Source organism: Phycodurus eques, chromosome 10, assembly GCF_024500275.1.
Source record: "Phycodurus eques isolate BA_2022a chromosome 10, UOR_Pequ_1.1, whole genome shotgun sequence".
Classification (NCBI taxonomy): domain Eukaryota; kingdom Metazoa; phylum Chordata; class Actinopteri; order Syngnathiformes; family Syngnathidae; genus Phycodurus; species Phycodurus eques.
The window spans coordinates 15,303,088-15,322,228 of NC_084534.1; the positions used below are offsets into that span (position 1 = coordinate 15,303,088).

At 39.4% G+C, this 19,141-nt stretch overlaps 1 protein-coding gene across 1 annotated transcript in view; it reads left to right on the forward strand.

Annotated features, from left to right (window-relative positions):
• The window catches only part of LOC133408569 (low-density lipoprotein receptor-related protein 1-like), a 127,578-nt gene that overhangs the window by 28,561 nt on the left and 79,876 nt on the right, over nucleotides 1–19,141 (forward strand). Inside the window, 2 exon segments of the mRNA XM_061687619.1 lie at nucleotides 14,849–14,986; nucleotides 17,919–18,038. Of these exon segments, the coding sequence (XP_061543603.1) occupies nucleotides 14,849–14,986; nucleotides 17,919–18,038 (258 nt within the window).

Here is a 19,141-nt window from a genome sequence, read left to right on the forward strand (position 1 = left end):
CTCCTGCTCCTCCCCTACCTGTTATGAACATGGCTCTTTAATAAGATGTCAACCACCTAGTTCCGCTGAAGATCACATTGTTGTTGATCACACCTCTACTGCTATGCTGTCCAGAGTCTCGCTATACCCCACAGATGAGAGCGGCAGACTTCCCCCCTTCCCTGCATTGGTCACTCGTCAATCGCAGCGCACAACCACTCGCACTAACAGTCACAGTGGAAATTTCAAGTTGGCTGTTTGGTAAATTTCTGAAATTGATTTGCTTGTCCCTCGAAGCAGATAATTTAGAATTACTGGGTGCTGTCTATTTTGTCGGGAAAATAGTGGATGAATGCTGCTTGTTCTTCAAACATCACCACTGAATTCCAGTGTCCACAGTAATTGTTTGCTTTTCCCCTTCCATAACCTACACTACTTTTGCACAACATGTTTATTTGCTTGGGATAGCTGGTGATTTTGTGTTGAATAAATCTTGTTTAACTTTACATGAACAACTAACTTTAACTAAGTGTTTGCTCAGTGGTTTGTCTCCCCCGAGGAGAAGTCGAGCTGCTGCATTTGGAGATGTTTGTTGTGCTATGGAGAGCTGGATCTGGGCTTCCTGCTTGGCTTGTCACCTTGCCAGCCCTCCTAAAGCCCCCCTGTGAAAGAATGCAAATGTGGTGTTGATATTTTTAAAGAGCAGGGGGTGAACAGCAAGCAACCAAGTATCCAACTGACAAGTGCAGTGTGAAGAGATCTTGCATACGGGTTAACCTAAGTTGTGATAAAGGAGAGCTTCAATCGGATCAGTGTCAAACCATTTTCCCTTTACCATATGTTAGAAAGTTATTCATGGGAATTCTGTATCATAACGGGAGGACCAGTTTACAGTATAGTGCTGAAAATAAAAATTAAATAAGAAACTTCTTCATTTATTAAGATGAAGGCATTGTGGTATAATGCATGTTCCACAGCTATGTTCGGAATCACTCCCAAGCCAATATTTAGTGCCCCACATAGTGAGTTTGCCATTTTATAGTACTGTTGGAATGTATAGTGAGTTTTGGTTATCCCCTATATAGTGGCCTTAATGTATCCCGCAATGCATCTTGAAAATAACTGAACAACGATGGTCACTAGAAAATCCAATATATCTTAGATGTATTGCACCAATAAAGAAAAATTAGTTTCCTTTTCTAGGATGTTGTTTGAGTTTCAACATAAATTCATGATTTTTCGCACACAAATGTCTTTAATTAGCAACGTGACAAGTCGCTGCCATCTTTGTGAAATTTTCTAAAAAACATGGAATGAGCACTTCAAATGCTTCTAAAATCCTCCATCACAAATAAATTCACAAAAAACAACAACAATTGAGTGATGAAGTACATGATGTTTTCTACTCCCAACAGTGCTCTTCTCACTAATGATGTTCCATTTGCGCTAGTTGAGTTGAGTTTTTAGGGAAAATGACACCGTTTGAACCGTCATGTAATTTTGACGCATCAACGTCTCAAAATTTTGCCCTGTACGAGTGATTGTTGCCTATGTTTAACTGACATTGGCAGCGTATTGCACAAGGGGTTCCCCGAGTAGCAGACAAAATGAACCAGCGAGGAGATATGTTGACATGGAAAATCTTTTCACTGCCTCATTGATACTTTTATGTGTTGTAGTCATTTTGTCCCAGTGGTATGGAGTTTATTTGAATTTTATTTTTGGAAGGGCAGACGATAGAGGTGGGTCAAACAATTTCTTGAGGGTGCGAGATCAAAATTTAGTTGCTTCACCCAAGAATGCATAATTTGGGCAATGGGCATCACAGACAGTGCCAGCTATTCAGCGATGGCCTGATCTTCAGTGGTCAGAAATTTTTTTTATATATTATAGAGCCCTTAAAGTGTATCGTTAAGGGCTCATGCCATTAAATTATTTCAAAACTATTTATTAATGAGGTGTATTTACAGATCAGTTTATTAAATTATTCATCGTCATCTGGTTGGCTGACATCTGTGAAAAGTAAAATGATCACAATATATTGGATCAAAACCTAGTTGAAAGTGTTAGCTTATCGTTGGGTAATATAACTTTTATATAGATTCTTGTTAGAGAATCTTGTGACACTTGTTGCCATGGCATAGTATGGTTACATCACTGTCAGGCATGATGTGTGGGTGGTGTGGGAAGAGTGCCATCCAAATAATATAATCTGTGACTAATAAACTGCTAATAAAGTCTTTTTATTCAATTCACATGGTAATATTTTGACAAATGAAGTTAAACTCCATTCACACTGAGGAGACTGATTGAAATGACTTGTCAGTTTCTTCCGACCCGAAAAAGTACATTCAATTTTATATCTTCGTAGTTAAAAGTGAGGAATACTCCAGCATATCCTTGCTAAAATAAGAGCCTCAAACTGCATATTATTAGGTTTACTTGAAATAGCTGGTTTTTTTTTGTTAGTTTTTGTAAAACCAATATGTCCCACCACCATATTGTTAAATTGTGGCACATTTTGTAAGTACAAGTATAAACAGCATTTTTGTTGAAATATGCCTTCACATAATTAGGGAGTGTAATGTGTCAGGAGTCTAGACTCATTTTCAGAGTCTTTCACTTACTTTTTCTAACTTATATAAAATAGTCATTGTGTATATTTAAGGTAAGAAATAAAAACAAAGTTTGAAAATGTGAAACTGCTTCATTTTCTGTATGTTTAGTTTAGTATGATTTCATGTGAAACATTTTGTAGGGCGTACAAATGTTATAAATGTTATATTTCGGAGGGTTACTTTAAAATATTTGTTTTTTCGAAAAACAACATTGTTGAATACCATACTATTACTATAGTTAATAGTTTTGCATACATTTTTGTTCAGTATGTCCACATGATTACGGAGTGTGAGGCGGCAAAACCTTTTCAGAGAATGTCACTGACTTGATTTGCACTTACAAACATTTGCTAGTCAAATTCAAACATATAGTAGTAAACAGCGAAAGCACTTTGTGTCTTATTCCCTATTAAATGGGTACAGGTTGCATTGTAGGATTGCCCAAGTTTTCCTTAAACTGTAGCTCTTAATTTGATTTATAAAAAAAATAAAAAATAAAATAAAATGCAATCACTGTAAGTGCTCTGTTACTAAATGTATTATATATATATTCCACCAAGAGTGAAAGCGTGATTTAGTTTGTTCGTTACGAAGCAAGATTATGGAAAAAGTACACATCTGATTTCTACCCAACTTTCTTGAGTCCGGTACTCACCTCATTAGACTCAAAACACGCGGTTGTGTGAACAAATTTTCTTTTTTGGCCGTTCCACATTGAAAGCTTCAAAAATCCGGCCCTGTCTTCTTACGTTTCTGTGTCACACCAATATAAATTGTGGTAGCTATTTAAGTTGACTTCTGTTATGTTATAATGACAAGTGTTAGAAGTTACTAGTTAACTAGAGGTTAACTGGCTGCAAGACAGACTAGTCTTTCGTACTGTATGAGGGCCGATGAATAGGCTTGACTCACCATTCTTTATTGCCATCCACTGCCTTGTTCTTGTCAAAACACACTTTGCAGATAGCAGATGCCGACTAATGCCATAATGTGTTTTTACAAACAAACACAAATTCGGCATTTCAGTATTTTAATTCCACTTTTGCTAACAGTTCAACATTGATGCAGGTCTGGGCTCTCCTGAGGGTTCCTATAGTTATGGTAATTAGTGTATAATATTTGGCGAGGCCTGTGGATTGTTGCAGTTGGTCCCATTAAGGCCACAATAAACAAAGCACAAAAAGTAATGAAATTTGTTTTTGGTACATTATTTCTTTGTTGTAACAATGTGTCAAAAGATCTTATACTGTTGGAACGCCTGTGTATTACTCGTTATAACAGTGCTGCATTTGTAAGGACTGTGCCTTTTTGGGATGAGCAGCACAGCTGAATATGTGCGTTGCGCCCATGAAGAATGTGCCAAATCTCTGCTAATTGCAAACATCTTGTTTTGCCGTTGGCATTTACTCTTCTTTGATGTTTGGTGGATTGGACAATAAAAGTTTATTTAACAATTTACTTCACAAACAGAAGCCTGAGTAGCAGATGAAAGAACCATACACAGCCACAATAGCCTGGTCACACCCTGCTGTGGGATGGCATCGGATTTTTCAAACGGCATTTGTCATAAACCAGCCAATGTGGTTGTGTTGCGTACAGCCATCCACACTAAACTTCTGGAGGTTGTCTCTGATACAGTAAACCTCGCTCTTTGGGGGTAAATGTTGTCATCTTAGAAGAAGAAGAAGAAGAAGAAGAAGAATCACCTTTTATTGTCAGAAACATGCATGCATGCACATGAAATTTTTTCTCAGCATTTAACCCATCACAGTGAACACACACATGTTAGCAGGGGGCAGCTGAAGTGCCCGAGGAGCATTTTGGGGTATCAGTGTCTTGCTCAAGGACACCACAGCCGTGAGTACGGGGGATGTTGGCGGATGGTCCATTCGGGGTCTTGAACTTATGTCCCCCACGGTGGCAGGCGATGATCTTAACCATTGGGCCACGGCTTGGAGTTATAGTTCAGTCCCAGACTCTGGAGATTGACACTGGTTGCAGAATCTGCATCTGCATCTGGCTAGCTCTCTGCATTAAGATTGCCTTCAATGATGACAAACCTTGTTTTTCCCGTGAGGGAGATGCCGCTCCACACCAACACAAAAAAAGCCTCACTGCCTCAAAGAAGATGTTACTCTGTCGGTGCAGCATTCAGGATAGAGTTCTCCGATTCATCTCCACATTTGACCCTACAATCCAACTGGAGGCAGAATCTGGACTCATTGCTGAACAAAACGTGCCTGTCGGTGACGGTGGCAGGCGTCCTGGCAGCCCTATGAGAGCGCAGATTGACTGAGTGCAGTCTCTTCCAGATTGTCTGGGCAGAGCTGTTGGCCACATCATCCTGCAACCCTTGACTCCAAATCTTTAGAAAACAGCCTATGGTTCCTAATTGCTGACAGGGTGAGGAAACTTCTTGGGGTGACGTCTCCTTTGCATGCTCAATTTGTGGCCTGTCGCTGATGTCTCCTGTTATATGGAACTCGTCCTTCAGTCTGGAGATGGTACGAGGGCTCATTCCAAACAATGCCATAGTTTTGGCAGGTTTTTGATGGGCACAACTAGGGCTGTCATTATCGAATATTTTTAGATTCGATTATACTATCGATTATTCCATTGATTAAGCGAATGATTGTATAAAACGTTTTTGCATTAAAGTTTATTGCAAAAGATTTTTTTTCCGATTACTGTTTATTAACTGATTATAGTAATGTTGTACTGACGAACCTTTTTAAAGTGAGAGCTACTTCTTGGGTAGAGATTAATGCGAAGGGCTACTAGTTTGATATACATTTATATTTGATAGGCTGCTTCAGGTTCAACTACATATCAATTACAGGTTATTTATACTATGGCAGTAAATAACAATTATTTTCATAATACATTAAACCGACAATTTTTTCTCCCAGAAATTGATTATGATTCAGTTTTTGGTTTGTTCCATAACATGTCAGAAAAAAGGCAGTGAGTAAAAGCAGATGTTTGCCAATGTCTTACTGTATTTTGATGAAACACAAAGATAATCGGTCTGCTTTATGGAGAACTACAGAAATCAAAGAATATTTGCTGTTGAGAGGCTGAATTACGAGAATTTAGACAATTTTAAGTAAAAAAAAAAAAAAAAATTTTAAGTAAAAAAAATGGCGGTAAATGATTCATTGATGATCAAAATAGTTAATTTAATTTGATAATTGATTACTTGCCGATTAATTGATTGTTATTGCACCTCAAGGCGCAACCAACATACTCACCCATGCTGCTCATCCCACAACTGCATGTTCCTTATCAACTTGTCACCATTTAAAAGGGCAATAAACAGGCTTTCTAATGGTATAAGATTTATTGACAGCTTTTAGGTTTGCGTCAAGTAGAAGAAGAAGAAGAAGAAGAAGTACAGTATGCATCTATCTATTGGGTTGACTGGCATATATTCGAAAAAATGAAAATACTCTCACAAGTTAAAGGGGTGTCATGAAATCCTAGATGCGAAGTGAATGTGTGTGCCAATACTAATCAATCACCCGCCCCTCACGGCTGTGTCTCGTGGCCCGACCACCCCTGCTCTCTCCTCATGTGGCCATGCCACTGGTCAGATCAAGGTTTGCACATGACACTGCTTACAACACGGCAGCTCAGCGTGATTTGTATGGGGCCACAGCCGAGTTATGTGATCAAACAATGGCTTTATTTCGCGTGGCCTGACTCCATCACACTGCCCGATGGAGCATGTGATCCACCTCTGTGTGCAGCGACTTAATGACTCTACGCGTGCGAGGTGTCTGCAATCCAGCATGTCTTGTTTTGATAGAGAAAAGGTTTTGTAAATTGATCACCTGCTAATCAATTTTCTTGAGTGATATAACATTTGAAGAGTCCAAGAGACCTGTGGGACAAGCACAATGAATCTAGGTACAGTGGAATCCCCATAGTCGAACACAGTTTTGGAGGGAAATATACCCCAGCATTGAAAGCATTTCCTCCACTAATGTGTCTTGCTTATTCTTTGACTTTTTTTTCATGGCACCACAGAATGGTACAAGTATTGGCAAAAGGAAAAGTGTGATGTTAACCATCGATCGGGAAAGATTGTCTCCATCCTGGATGCTTAGTAGAATATGAGCAATAAAATTAAATATTACCGTATTTTCACGACCATAGGGCGCACCGTATTAAAAGGCGCAGTCTCAGTTACGAGGTCTATTTCTGTATTTAACACATACATAAGGCGCACCGTATTATTGGGCGCAGGCATAGTAAAACATACGCTAGCTTAATACATACGGTAGCATGCATGCACGCTAAAACAAGGTTTTTAAAAAGGCAGCGGGAACAAAACTGACTGCGGTTGTACTTTATTAAAGTATTTAACAATGTACTCACCTTATTTTTTTATCAATCCTCATCCACAAATCCATAAAAGTCCTCATCTTCTGTATCCGAAATGAACAGCTGGGCAAGTTCTCAATCAAACACGCCAGGTTCCCTCTCGTACTCGTCGGAGTCAGTCTCGTTGCCGTGCGGCTCCTCACAAATGATGGAAATGATGGCTTTTATGAAAGCTCGAACACTGCAAGCAGACATGTTAGCCCAAGCATCTACAATCCATTCACAAATTGTAGCGTAACTCCCCCAGCGCTGCCTCCTACTCTTAGTAGAGCTGTGTCATCCATCGCTCCCACGCCGCTCACAACTTCACTTTGAACGTCCTGGTGGTTACACGGATGTCCAGCGGTTCGTCAAGCCTCCCGGAACAATGGCAAGCCCCGAGTTATTGCACTCAGTCGAATGGTGACTGTAGAGACGCTTCTCCCTGTTCTTTGCTCATTAATCCATTGCTCGAGTTGGCCTTCCAAATAGGGCCACCTCGCCTTGTTTCCGCATTTTGATTTTTTTTTCCCGCGGAACCTCAGCTTCGTCTTCTTGACTTGGCAAAGGTCGTTTTCCTGCTTCTTCCACTTGCGAACCATGGATTCGTTGATCTTGAATTCTCTCGCGGCTGCTCGATTCCCATGTTCCTCCACGTAACTAATAGCTTGCAGTTTGAACTGTGCTTCGTAAGCGTGTCTCTTCGTAGATGCCATTTTTGGGGGTCCTTAGCCAAACCGATGCACATACCGGAACTATATACCTACTGGGGGCGTGTCTTTACCGTCCTCTGTCACGTGCACCCTTCCCCCATTACGTCCGCATGCTGTACTCAGTCACGTCCGCCTTCCTCTATATAAGCAGCGTGTCTGCAGGAAATGCTCCCAGTCAGTCAAGCGGAGCGCTCATTAAAGTCACACAACAACATTTAAGGATTTTGGAACTCCGTGCACAAATAAGGCGCGCCGCATTATAAGGTGCCCCGTCCATTTTGGAGAAAATTTAAGACTTTTAAGTGCGCCTTATGGTCGTGAAAATATGGTAATTACACAAATGAGTACATTTTAACAAACAGATGTCCAGTACACCGCTACATGTACATCAGGTGTCATCAAAGGATGAGTAGTTTTGTTTTATTTAATAGTGTTTAACAACTTTTTACTTACATGCACTTAAGAGTGTTGATAGCTACTTTTAAAATAGCTGGTTTAGTTAAAAAAAGACCGTGATGGTTTCAGCCGAGAAGGGATGATTTTAATTTTTATTGATGGAAATGAAAAGAAATATTTTGAAATTAGAACAACTTGGGTGTTTCCCGACATCACAGATTTTATTACACTTTGGAGACTACTTTATTTCTAACATTTGGGTGACAGCTTTCCCAATAATCTCTGATTTTCCATCGGAAAATTTTAGTTGACTCAAAACAAGAGCACTTGTGCCAGATAACCTTGCTTCACCACCACAGAGAAATATTGAATTAAAGGCCGCGTTTGCTTTAAATTAACAGCCATTTTCATTGTAGCCTTACTAACTGCTGCCAGCCCACAGAAGAATGGTGCCTTGTGGGACTTTGGACCACTTCCTATGAATGAGGTGTTCAATTAGCTCCTGCAAGGCTCCCCTATCCCTTCTCTTTCCTTTTCCATCACTTCAATTGTTTTCTTACTTTGGTAATTGACCTCACATTTATTCAACATAACACATGGCAGGAAAAATCTATTCGATGTGGCCTCTGAAAGATGAGTCTTGTTTACCGTGGTTTGGACCTTGTCGAAATGTTTTATTGTAACTGTCTGATTGTGTTTAAACTTCTATTCATTTTGGGTATTTCTTCCTTTCTTGAAGCACTTAGGAAAATGTCATCTTATCAAGCAAGCAAAAGTTGGGCTTATGTAATGCTTCTGCTTGTCAGACTAGTTCATGTTACAGTCCATCAATCTGATCTGATTCATCGACTTGAGCAAAAACAATGAGGTATCTGTGTGCGCGTTTAGTTTTTCCTCCATAGTAAGCACTTGTCCTTTTGAGTGACAGCATCTGATCCAAGCTTGTTTTTGGCCCAATTGCTAGTGTAGCTTAACGGCTAAAAACAAGGGAAACATCCGGCCAGTTGGTTCCTCGATGTAAAAAAGTGCCCACCGGCAAACTTACAAATTAACACCTTGTATTTGATTTGCCCTCATATTTAATCCCTTGGCCAAACAGGAGTAGCCTTGGGATAGCTGTTTGATGGCAAAACCGCAGCTTGCTGTTATTATGGCTCCCTGTTCTTTATAAATGTATTAATCCAGAATGGGGGGCTTTGTTGTTCCGTGTTAAATCGGCAGCTTAGCGACAGAAGAACCAGCACGGGGGAGTACGTCACTAGTGACCCTGATACTATTGTGTTAACATGCCCCCACCATCGTCTTTTGGTATTGCACCATTTGTTTACTCATATGTAGCTCCTTATAAAGTCACTTCCAAACATTTATCCTTTTCAGCTTGCTGTCATTATAAACAAAGGTGTTAGTTTGGGAACTTTTTACAATAAAATTACGCCCCATCATTCAAAATTTGGTTTCATAACACATTTTTTAATGGAAGATATTCTAAACCATTTGTTCTCAACTGTTGGTCACACCAGCATCCACATTTTTCTGTTGGCATTAAGTCACGACCTACTTCTATAGACCTTAACAACAATAAAGCAAATGTATCATTCAAAAATAGTCTTTTAAAACAGTTACATCATATATTAGCTACCAGTACACGTGCCTTTCAGAGCTCCTGGTTAAGAAACTGATGAAGAACATACTATATGTATATCGTTTGTGTGTGTGTGTGTGAGACGCTAAGATAGGAGGGTCAAAGTCGTCAGCGCTTTCCATGTGTGTGGATAGCAAGAAAACCAAAAGACCAAGGATGCCGATACATTGTGCTGCATATGGTTGTGTATAACGCTGTACAATTATGACAAGGGAACTGGGAGTAAAAATATTTTTGGGGGCATTTTTTAAAATGTATTATCTGTATTGATAGCACACGCTTTGGCATTGACATAGCTACGTTTTAATGAGTTTAAACGTGTTTAAAGCTTGTGGCGGGTTATATAAAAAATTGTGTGGTCTCTCTATATTGCTGATTTTCAGCTATTGCAGGTAGGTCTGGAACATAACCCCCATGATGAACAGGGGTCCACTGTAGTGTATTTCCTTTTACTTTTATTACTGTATTACAGTTACAATATATTTGGAAAGTTTGCTTTTTCCCAGTTTTGCAAAGCAGTTAGCGAGCATGATTCATATAGTAGATTAGTTGCTATGATGATTCCTACTTCGAAAGAAAAACAACAACAATTTCTGTCTTTGTTTTGTTCATCAGTCATGTCACACAGCCACACTTGGAAAATGTGTGACAGCCGTTGGGAGAGGCTGCACAAAATTGTGGGCAACAGGACAGACTTCTTGCTGAGTCATTTGTCCTTTTGTGGATGAAATACTGGTCAGAGTCACAAAGGACCAAAACCTCATCAAGGGAACAAAAGGTTCAGTTCAGAATCATTTGGTTGAAAAGGCGTCTACACTTTGATTGTGGCAGTCTCTTCACTTGTTTCTTGAGTTCAAGCTGCAAAGACCTAACGCCTTCTGAGGAATTTGAGAAGGTCTGCCTAGACTGGTGTTTACCCGAGATATATTTTCTCCCTCGGTGATCCCAAAGATATCTCTCAGCAAACACCACCATGCAGGCCTGCATGCCACTGCACTGGCATGCTTACTGTGGGTGTTTAGTCTCTGTGTGGATGTGTACATGCTGTAGATGCATTGAAGGGGCTCATTTGGCCCGGATAATAGTGTGTTTGTAGTTCTGCTATTTTTCCTTCATGGTCACAGTGGGATTGTGCATGTCGGCCTTGTGGTCACTCTGCAGAGTACAGTAGATCCTTAAAGAGAGAAAACAAAGTGAAAGAACTTGAACAAAAATAAGTAGAGGGGCAATGGATTTGTCTTGAACCATTTTGAACCCTTTCAAATATTCTATTTGATCACGTTTTTTTTTAGAGACCAAAAATACTGGTTTGATAAAATATAGCAACAGACATACAACACAACACATCATCTTAATCCATTTTCACATGCAACACTTCTCATCTCATTATTATTTTAGTTACTTGATTGTCTCATAAAATATTAAATTATCCTGACTGCCTAGAATATTGTAGAGGCTCATCACTTTATCATTAATGCTGTGGGAAACCCTCATGCCCAGGACAGAATTAGAGTCTCACTGCAACCTTATATAGTGGAGCTCTGCTGAGGTGGACCAAAAATTTAGAGGGGGGGAAAAAAAAAACTCCTCTAGGGTCACACAAAACTTCCGATTTCAGACCTCTGTCACGCATGACAACACATAAGAATATACACAGGAAGTTTCAAGAAGTACACAAATTCGGATTCTAAAAGAAGAAGAGCAATCAAATTTATGGTCAGAAATAAATACATACCGTAGTTACAAAATTTGTCTTCCGCATTTAGTGGCACGGTGGATGACTGGTTAGCATATCTGCCTCACAGTTCTGAGGACCCGGGTTCAAATCTGGTCTCACCTGTGTGGAGTTTGCATGTTCTCCACGTGCCTGTGTGGGTTTTCTCCGGGTACTCCGGTTTCCTCCCACATCCCAAAAACATGCACGGTGGGTTAATTGAAGACTAAACTGCCTGTAGGTGTGAATGTGAGTGTGAATGGTTTGTTTATATGTGCTCCGTGATTGGCTGGCGACCAGTTCAGGGTGTACCCCGCCTCTCGCCCAGTCAGCTGGTATAAGCTCCAGCACGCCCGCGACCATAGTGAGGATAAGCGGTTCGGAAAATGGATGGATGGATGGATGGATGGTTTTCCGCATTTAATCCATCCAAGTAGTGAGTGCAACAAACACACATTTGGTGGCAAAAACTGGAGCAGGGTGCTACTTTAGAGCCCAGATAGCAGTTCAGGGTATCGGTGTCTTACTCAAGGACACCACAGCCGTGGTTTAGGGACTGTTGGTGACTGGCCCATTGCTGCATCCTGTCTAGCTCCGTCTGTCCACACTTGACATGGCTGACATATTTTTTTTGACATATTTTTTTTTTTTTTTTTTTTTCATATTTTTTTGGGCCAAATTATTCTGCCAGGGATCCAGGGATCTCCATGGTTGCAGGTGGCAATCTTATCCACTTGACCATGGCTGCTCAAATCAAATCAAATCAAATCAAATCAAATCAAATCAGTAAGACTCCAGCGATGTCCAATAACATTTGTCCACTGTCTTCAAAATTGCCTGTACACTAAACCCTGTTTAGACCGGTTTCAAGACCATATATTGCTTCGGACTTGACTCCCAAAAATCTTAGTCTTGTTCCGGTCTTGGACTGGCCTGACTTTGGATTTTCAAGCAAAATAAAAACTCTCTGGTGTGCAAATTCTGGAGTCTTCAACTTACTGAAACGGCAGGGACCGCGTCAAACTTTATCTGGGAACACGAAAGAAAGCATACACACAGGTAAACTAACGTTAACTGTAAGCAACACCAGCCAATCTAATTTTGTCTTTCTGAGATGAATATTTCTGGGAAGAGGTTTTAATTCCACCTTAAATTGCTTTCATTCAACAGACATGTATTATTATTTGGCTGTATCTTATGCCTAGTCAACTAAATTAGCTATATTTTTTTTGTACCGTTGGCAGCACTCATCACCGACTACAGCTTTTCCTTCTCCGACTCGCATGAAAACACATATGGCTTCTTACAAATGCTGCCATCAATTTAGTCAACATCAACAGCAAGTTGCAAACATCAAGTTGAGGACACTGTGTTTTTGGCATTCAAATATATTTAAAAGAAAATTTAAATTAAAGAGAGAGTGCGCTTTAACTGTTCAACATTGTGATGATTTAAAAATAATTTATGGTCTTGGTCATGTCACAGTCTCTTTGTTTTTCAGTCCTGGTCTCCTCTTGTTCTTGGCTCGTCTCGTTCTTGGTCGACTTGGCATCGACTCCCGAAAGTCTTGATCTTGTCGCGGTCTCAGTGGGTTCTGGTCTCAGGCAAGTCTTGGTCTCGGCACCGTGGTCTTTGTCACGATTGGATAGAGACTGGACCCAAGAGCAGGAGGAGGCTGAGAGGTTTTGATGAACAGTTTATTGAAAGGGAAACGGGGATGGTCCTTGAGATACGCTGGCGGGTTGTTGTACTGTTAATTAAAGTCTTTTATTACTTCCAATGGGGACAGTAATTTCAGAATCCAAACCTATTGGTGGTCGACCAACGTCCATGAGCTGATTGTGTTTGACCATAGCGCGGTCTGTGAAAGGTGTGTGGGTATAATGCTTAAAGAGTCCAGACGACTCCACTCACTGTAGTTGTTAAATACTGTAAAGTGACAGCAGCCTTCCGGCTCACTGTTACGTGCCTAATCGTTGCTAGCCTGTTTGTTTTAGTTGCAGGCGAGCCAAATTGGGGTAGCGCATCCATGGGGAGGTCGTTTGAGGTTCACAAAACAATCTCAGTGGATGGTTAGATGCTCCTTGCATCTGTTCATGATATACTGTGTGAGGTTTGCTGGAGTTTGGGGAAAATGCTGGTTTCTGCCGGATATGACTGACCTCTGTTGCCACCCCAAGCAGTGACTTAAATTAATGGAGGGCCACACTAAAATGTGTTTGGAAGTAGTATAACTAATTACATTAACAGTTTAAGAAGTTCAACTAACATTAAGTTGAATGGTTATGTGGGAACATAAATATACTGGTATATAGGTACCAGCACAATCTAATGAGATCCAATACAATTGTTTATATTGAAACAGTCAAAGAGGTTTAGGTGGATTTTTGTTTGGAGAACAAAGGACCCTGTTTGGAACATACTCACATTTTGTGTTTTAATAATCTAATAATGTTAATATTTTTAATCTTAATATATTTGTAATTATAAAGCTCTTCTTTTCAATCAAAATGGATGGTGTACAGTGCTCGGTGAGGCAATTTTCCCTGTAATCCCTGTGTAACTAATATAATTAATGAACAGCTCTCATAACTGAAATTAAAAGTGGAAATGTGTAATCAGACAATGTACTCAATATTTATGAATTTGAAATTACTGGATATTTGATTTGATTTTGCGATTATTACATTCGGTAGTGTATGTAATATATGTCAGCAAAAACATTCTATGCATATTTGGAGAGGTATTTGTCCACATTTTTATCCCCACAATAAGGATGGAGAATAATTTAATTGATTACTTGTTTCTTCTTTATCAATTGTTCTGAACTCCTGTTTTAATGCTAGTCTTATATAAAGTAGAATCATGCTGCCCAGAGGAGGTACGCATGAATGTAGTGCAATCCTCATTGTACCTCATTTGCTGCAGAATAGCATTACTCAACAACTACTGTATAATCCGCAATTAATTCTGCAATTCAGTGAATTCTTCAATTAATCGGGTACTAATTAATGTAAAGGGTTACCAGTTTGATACAAACTTCTGAAATTCGCACAGACATATATGTTATTATTAATAATTAATATTTATTTATGTGAAGACACTGATCATGTACATGATTTTTCATGATAATTACCAACAATGCTTTAGCAAGGCAGAAAACAGATAAATATCAATACGCAACACTTTAGTTCTATAAATCTCTTCAAGTGTTTACATTTTCAAATGGTGGAAATCACAATGTCTCATCACTGACTGGCAAGCTATTTTTAGAACAGGCTTGTGGGCTCCTCATGTGGTCCTTGTGACCCCTGGTGTGTGTGTATATATATATATATATATATATATATATATATTTAATCCTTATTACCGGATGCTGATAACCTTTCAAGTTGACCATATTTTTATTTGTTTCCCTCAGGCCCGCACAGTGCCGTGTTAAAGTGCCCACCTAATGAGTACCAGTGTGGGGGGACAGAGCTTTGCATCCACATGAGCAAACTGTGCAACGGGGTTCCAGACTGTACCGACGGCTGGGACGAGGGACCGCACTGCAGAGGTAAGATCTCTTTCACCTGTCACACTCATCCTCCCCACGCGATGACACTTCATCTTTCTGTTTAGATTGCTAAATCTAAACAGAGGAGCCTGGTGGGGCATAAGAGCAAGCAGTCTATCATACAGTGTCTTGACTAATCTTTTTTCACCAGCATGGCACCCCTAGTTTTCCATAGATTTATGCACAATTTGGGTCAGAATGAAAACAATCAGTCCTGCTTTTTAAAAAAAATAAGTCCATCACGGCCACCTGTAGGACAGCTTAAGAAGCAAGCTGCAGGAATGAGAAGATGCGGCATGTACATAAACACAAGTACAGCACAGATGAATTATTGTAAGATTGGTAGGAGAGTATTTAGAATATTGTTCATTTTACAATGGCTGTAAATGATTTAGATAAATTGTTTTAATGAGGTAGCTTTTTGCTCATTAGAAAAATGCGCTGCACCGGCAATAATGACCAGTTTTAATTTGATAGAATTGGTACATGGAGCACAAAGGGAAAAAAAACAATTGAGCAAAGCTTTTATTCATGATGATGCCTTGGAAAACAAATGTAAATAGAGCATGATTTAAACATTTTGAATACATAATTATGAATGCATGTGTTAAGAAAAGCAGAACGTGATTGGCATGTTTTATCTATTTTGAATAAGAAGGCAATTTGTGATAAAGTGAAATTCATCCATCCATCCATTTTCTGAGCCGCTTCTCCTCACTAGGGTCGCGGGCGTGCTGGAGCCTATCCCAGCTGTCATCGGGCAGGAGGCGGGGTACACCCTGAACTGGTTGCCAACCAATAGCAGAGCACATACAAACAAATAACCATTCGCACTCACATTCACACCAAGTGAAATTCAGTATTTATCATTTTCTGTTGAGTAGATGAAAAAAAATATTAAGATGGAGACATTATATTTTCAATACAAAGTAGCGCTCTGGCAATTTAAACATAATCATTAGATTAATGTTAGCTGTCGGTATATGAGCATTTTTGCATTTTCTTTAAAGGAACTATTTTGTGGTATGCATCAGAGGTTGTTTACTTTGCTGCCCGTGCTGCTTTACTAAATTGAGTTGTTGAGTGCTCACACTTGTTTTGGAAAATTCCGGGCATGTCTGTAATTTAAACTGCGGATGTGCCTGCAAGCTCCTGAAGCTCGCACAAAGACTTGCATAAGGCTTGTTCTCCGTTTCTCTGATTTGCTGTATTGCATCGGAATCGGCCGCAGTGCATTTTAGCAAAGTCACCTATCAGACTTTTTTCTTTTTTCCACTGAGATCACATCAGCTACATTTACCCGGATGACTGCTAAAAGAAGGAAAACAAATGAGTTGCGTTATTATGGAACAGATTAGTTGTTGTAAAATTGTTCCTTTTAGAAGCAATTCTTTTCAAGGCTCCACCCTCTATTGCTGCAACAGTTTGCATGTTGATGGGAGTTTTGTTTCTGGGCAAACTGAATCACTTGTGACTGGTAGATTAGACTGCGGTGTGTGTGAGTGTGTGTTCATGTATTTATGTTTTTATATATGTGTGTGTGTGTGTGAGAGAGAGACAAGAGAAATGAGTCACTGTGATTTATATTTTTTATTCTATCTTGAGATGGTCAGCAGACAGGAAGCTGTAATTGGAACATGTTTATGTTCCTGCATTTGATGCATCACTTTTAAATCTGTGCATGGCTTCATCATTATGACTGGTTTTGTTTTCCGTAGTTATCTTTCTTATTCCTACTGTTAAGTTTGGACGAGAAATGGTTGGTTGTGAAACTCGAGTAAAAAAACACCTCATTCCTCTCAAATTGTTAGCTCAAACTGAATTACAGTGGAACCCTAAATTGTCAAATAGTCTGTTCCCTAAAAAAGAAAATCTATAATAAAAACATAAGCCATAAAACAAACGATGAAACAATAACACAAAAACTAAAATCACAAATATAAAGCAATAAGATTATCCTTCAATGATTCCCTGTGGGAAAATTCAGGCGTTACAATAGCCATTTTTTTGTTTTGTTAAAGAAAAAAAATTAGATAAGTAGAATAAAAATACATAAGAAACCATAAACTGACTTTTTGGAACAATGAAGTGGCATGCGTTTTTTTATATGAGACGCAGATGAAACAGACATTGTCATATGCATAGGCATGCAATACTCTGTTCCCCATTATATGGGTGGATGTCCGAATTCGAGGTCCTTTAGGGCGGATTCTGCTGGAGTGCTGTGACCAAAAACAACAGTCAACCTGGACAAAAACAAACATTTTAAAAAGTAATAATGACAATAAAAAAAAAGCACGGTATACTGGAAAACATTTATTGTTCTGAAGAGCAGAGACATTAATATTTTGTTACTGACTGATTTCTCCCATGACTGCCTTGTGCTGTTTTTGTGTATTTTTTAACATTTCTCTGCTTCTTAGTCAAATAATGCGCTGTTTAACTGAGGACCAATTGAAAATGTGAAACTTGTTAGTGCAATTCAATCTGCTTGAAAACGTTTTATTCACGGATAGCATTTTAAGTCGTAGTGAGTTACTGAGCTGACTCTGGATCTTTTATTCTTAAACCTATTATTTGCAATGACTGCACTGTCACTAGAAGAACCATGGCCACATGCTTAGCTAAGTCCACAAACACACACCATGTACTGCAGCACACATGCTGACTTGTAAATATTCCTCAGAATGTGTATATTGGCAGCTTAAAGTGTTCCAGTTCCCAGCGGAATGAGTTGCAGTACATTCAGTGGATTCTTTCTCAAATTGATGCACAAATCCTCTTTCTATCACCACCACTAATGCAGTAATTACTTTCGTCTTCACACAAATTATACGTCCTGCTATGGTATAGTGTATCTCTTTGCAATTGTTCCACAATTGTTACTGTGTCAAATTAAATGTCTTCCCTTCCCCTTTTTCTCCCTCCACAGAGTTTATATCCAACTGCTCACTCATGGGGTGTCAGGATAATTGTGCAGTGACTCCATCAGGACCTGTTTGTTACTGTAAAAGTGGTTTTGAGATCAGCTCAGATAGAAACACATGCAAAGGTGAGTTATAGGTACAGTTTATTCGAATTTCTGGAAACCAAGTGGAATATACAGTATGTGCTACTTGTACATTGTGGTACTGTAAACTGTATTCCAAATTATCATCCATATTGGATTTAAGTTAAATAAATGTTTTTAAATCAATGGAATGGTTTTTCTGGGCAAGTTTTTGCATATGGTGTTTCTCCTATCTCTATAGATCACATATTTCTCAGACAGGTATGATCATTAGTTTCCCAGCTAAGCCTAATTAAAGGAAAATTACTTCACGTTGTTGTTTCATATTATTAAAAAAGTCATAGATTTAAGCAGATATGGTGAAAAAAATCATTCTGCTAATAAAATGTGTGAAATAGTCCAGTTCCTTGCGAAAGGAATGAAAACACTGCACTTTTCAAGAAAACTATTTCAAGCAATTCTTATGAAATGGTTTCATTCAGCTGAAGGCGATGAAGGAGTGCAGCTGTTGAAAAGCCACTGATGAGGAGCAAACAGTTATTTGCTTGCTGCTGGTGACTGGCGTCCTAAGAACCTCTCGATGCAGGATCCTCCAAAGGCTTGCCGTCATGCATTAAGCTGTATTTCGGCCACCCATAACCACTGCTCACAAGGAGAAACTTTTGGGCTCAGAAATACATGAAGACATACCTTCAAAACGTTTTCACACTGTGCTACTATACTACTACTAAAGTCCAGATGAATGGCCACCATGTCCTAACAAGGCTTGAACGTCAGCATACGGTAGCAGGGTGATCTTTTCTTTTCTGCCGGAAGAATGGGGAGTGAGATGCCTGAAGGTACAGTATCATAATGACCTGTGTATAAAGATAAAGGTTCACGGTGTGGCCGCCATTGTCCCCAGACCTCAACCCTATTGAGAATCTGTGGAGCACCTTTAAGAGGAAGATCAATGAGGGTGGACAACAGTATGCTGGACCTCCGAACAGCAACTCAGGGGGGCTGTTCTTGCATTTTTAAATGCGCTCGAAGCAAAAACTATTAATGGACTTACAATCCGAATGGATGAGAGAGTTGCTAAGGTCATATCAAAAATTAGCTCCTTTGTTAACATATAACTTGATGGGTAAAGATGTTGTTTTTGG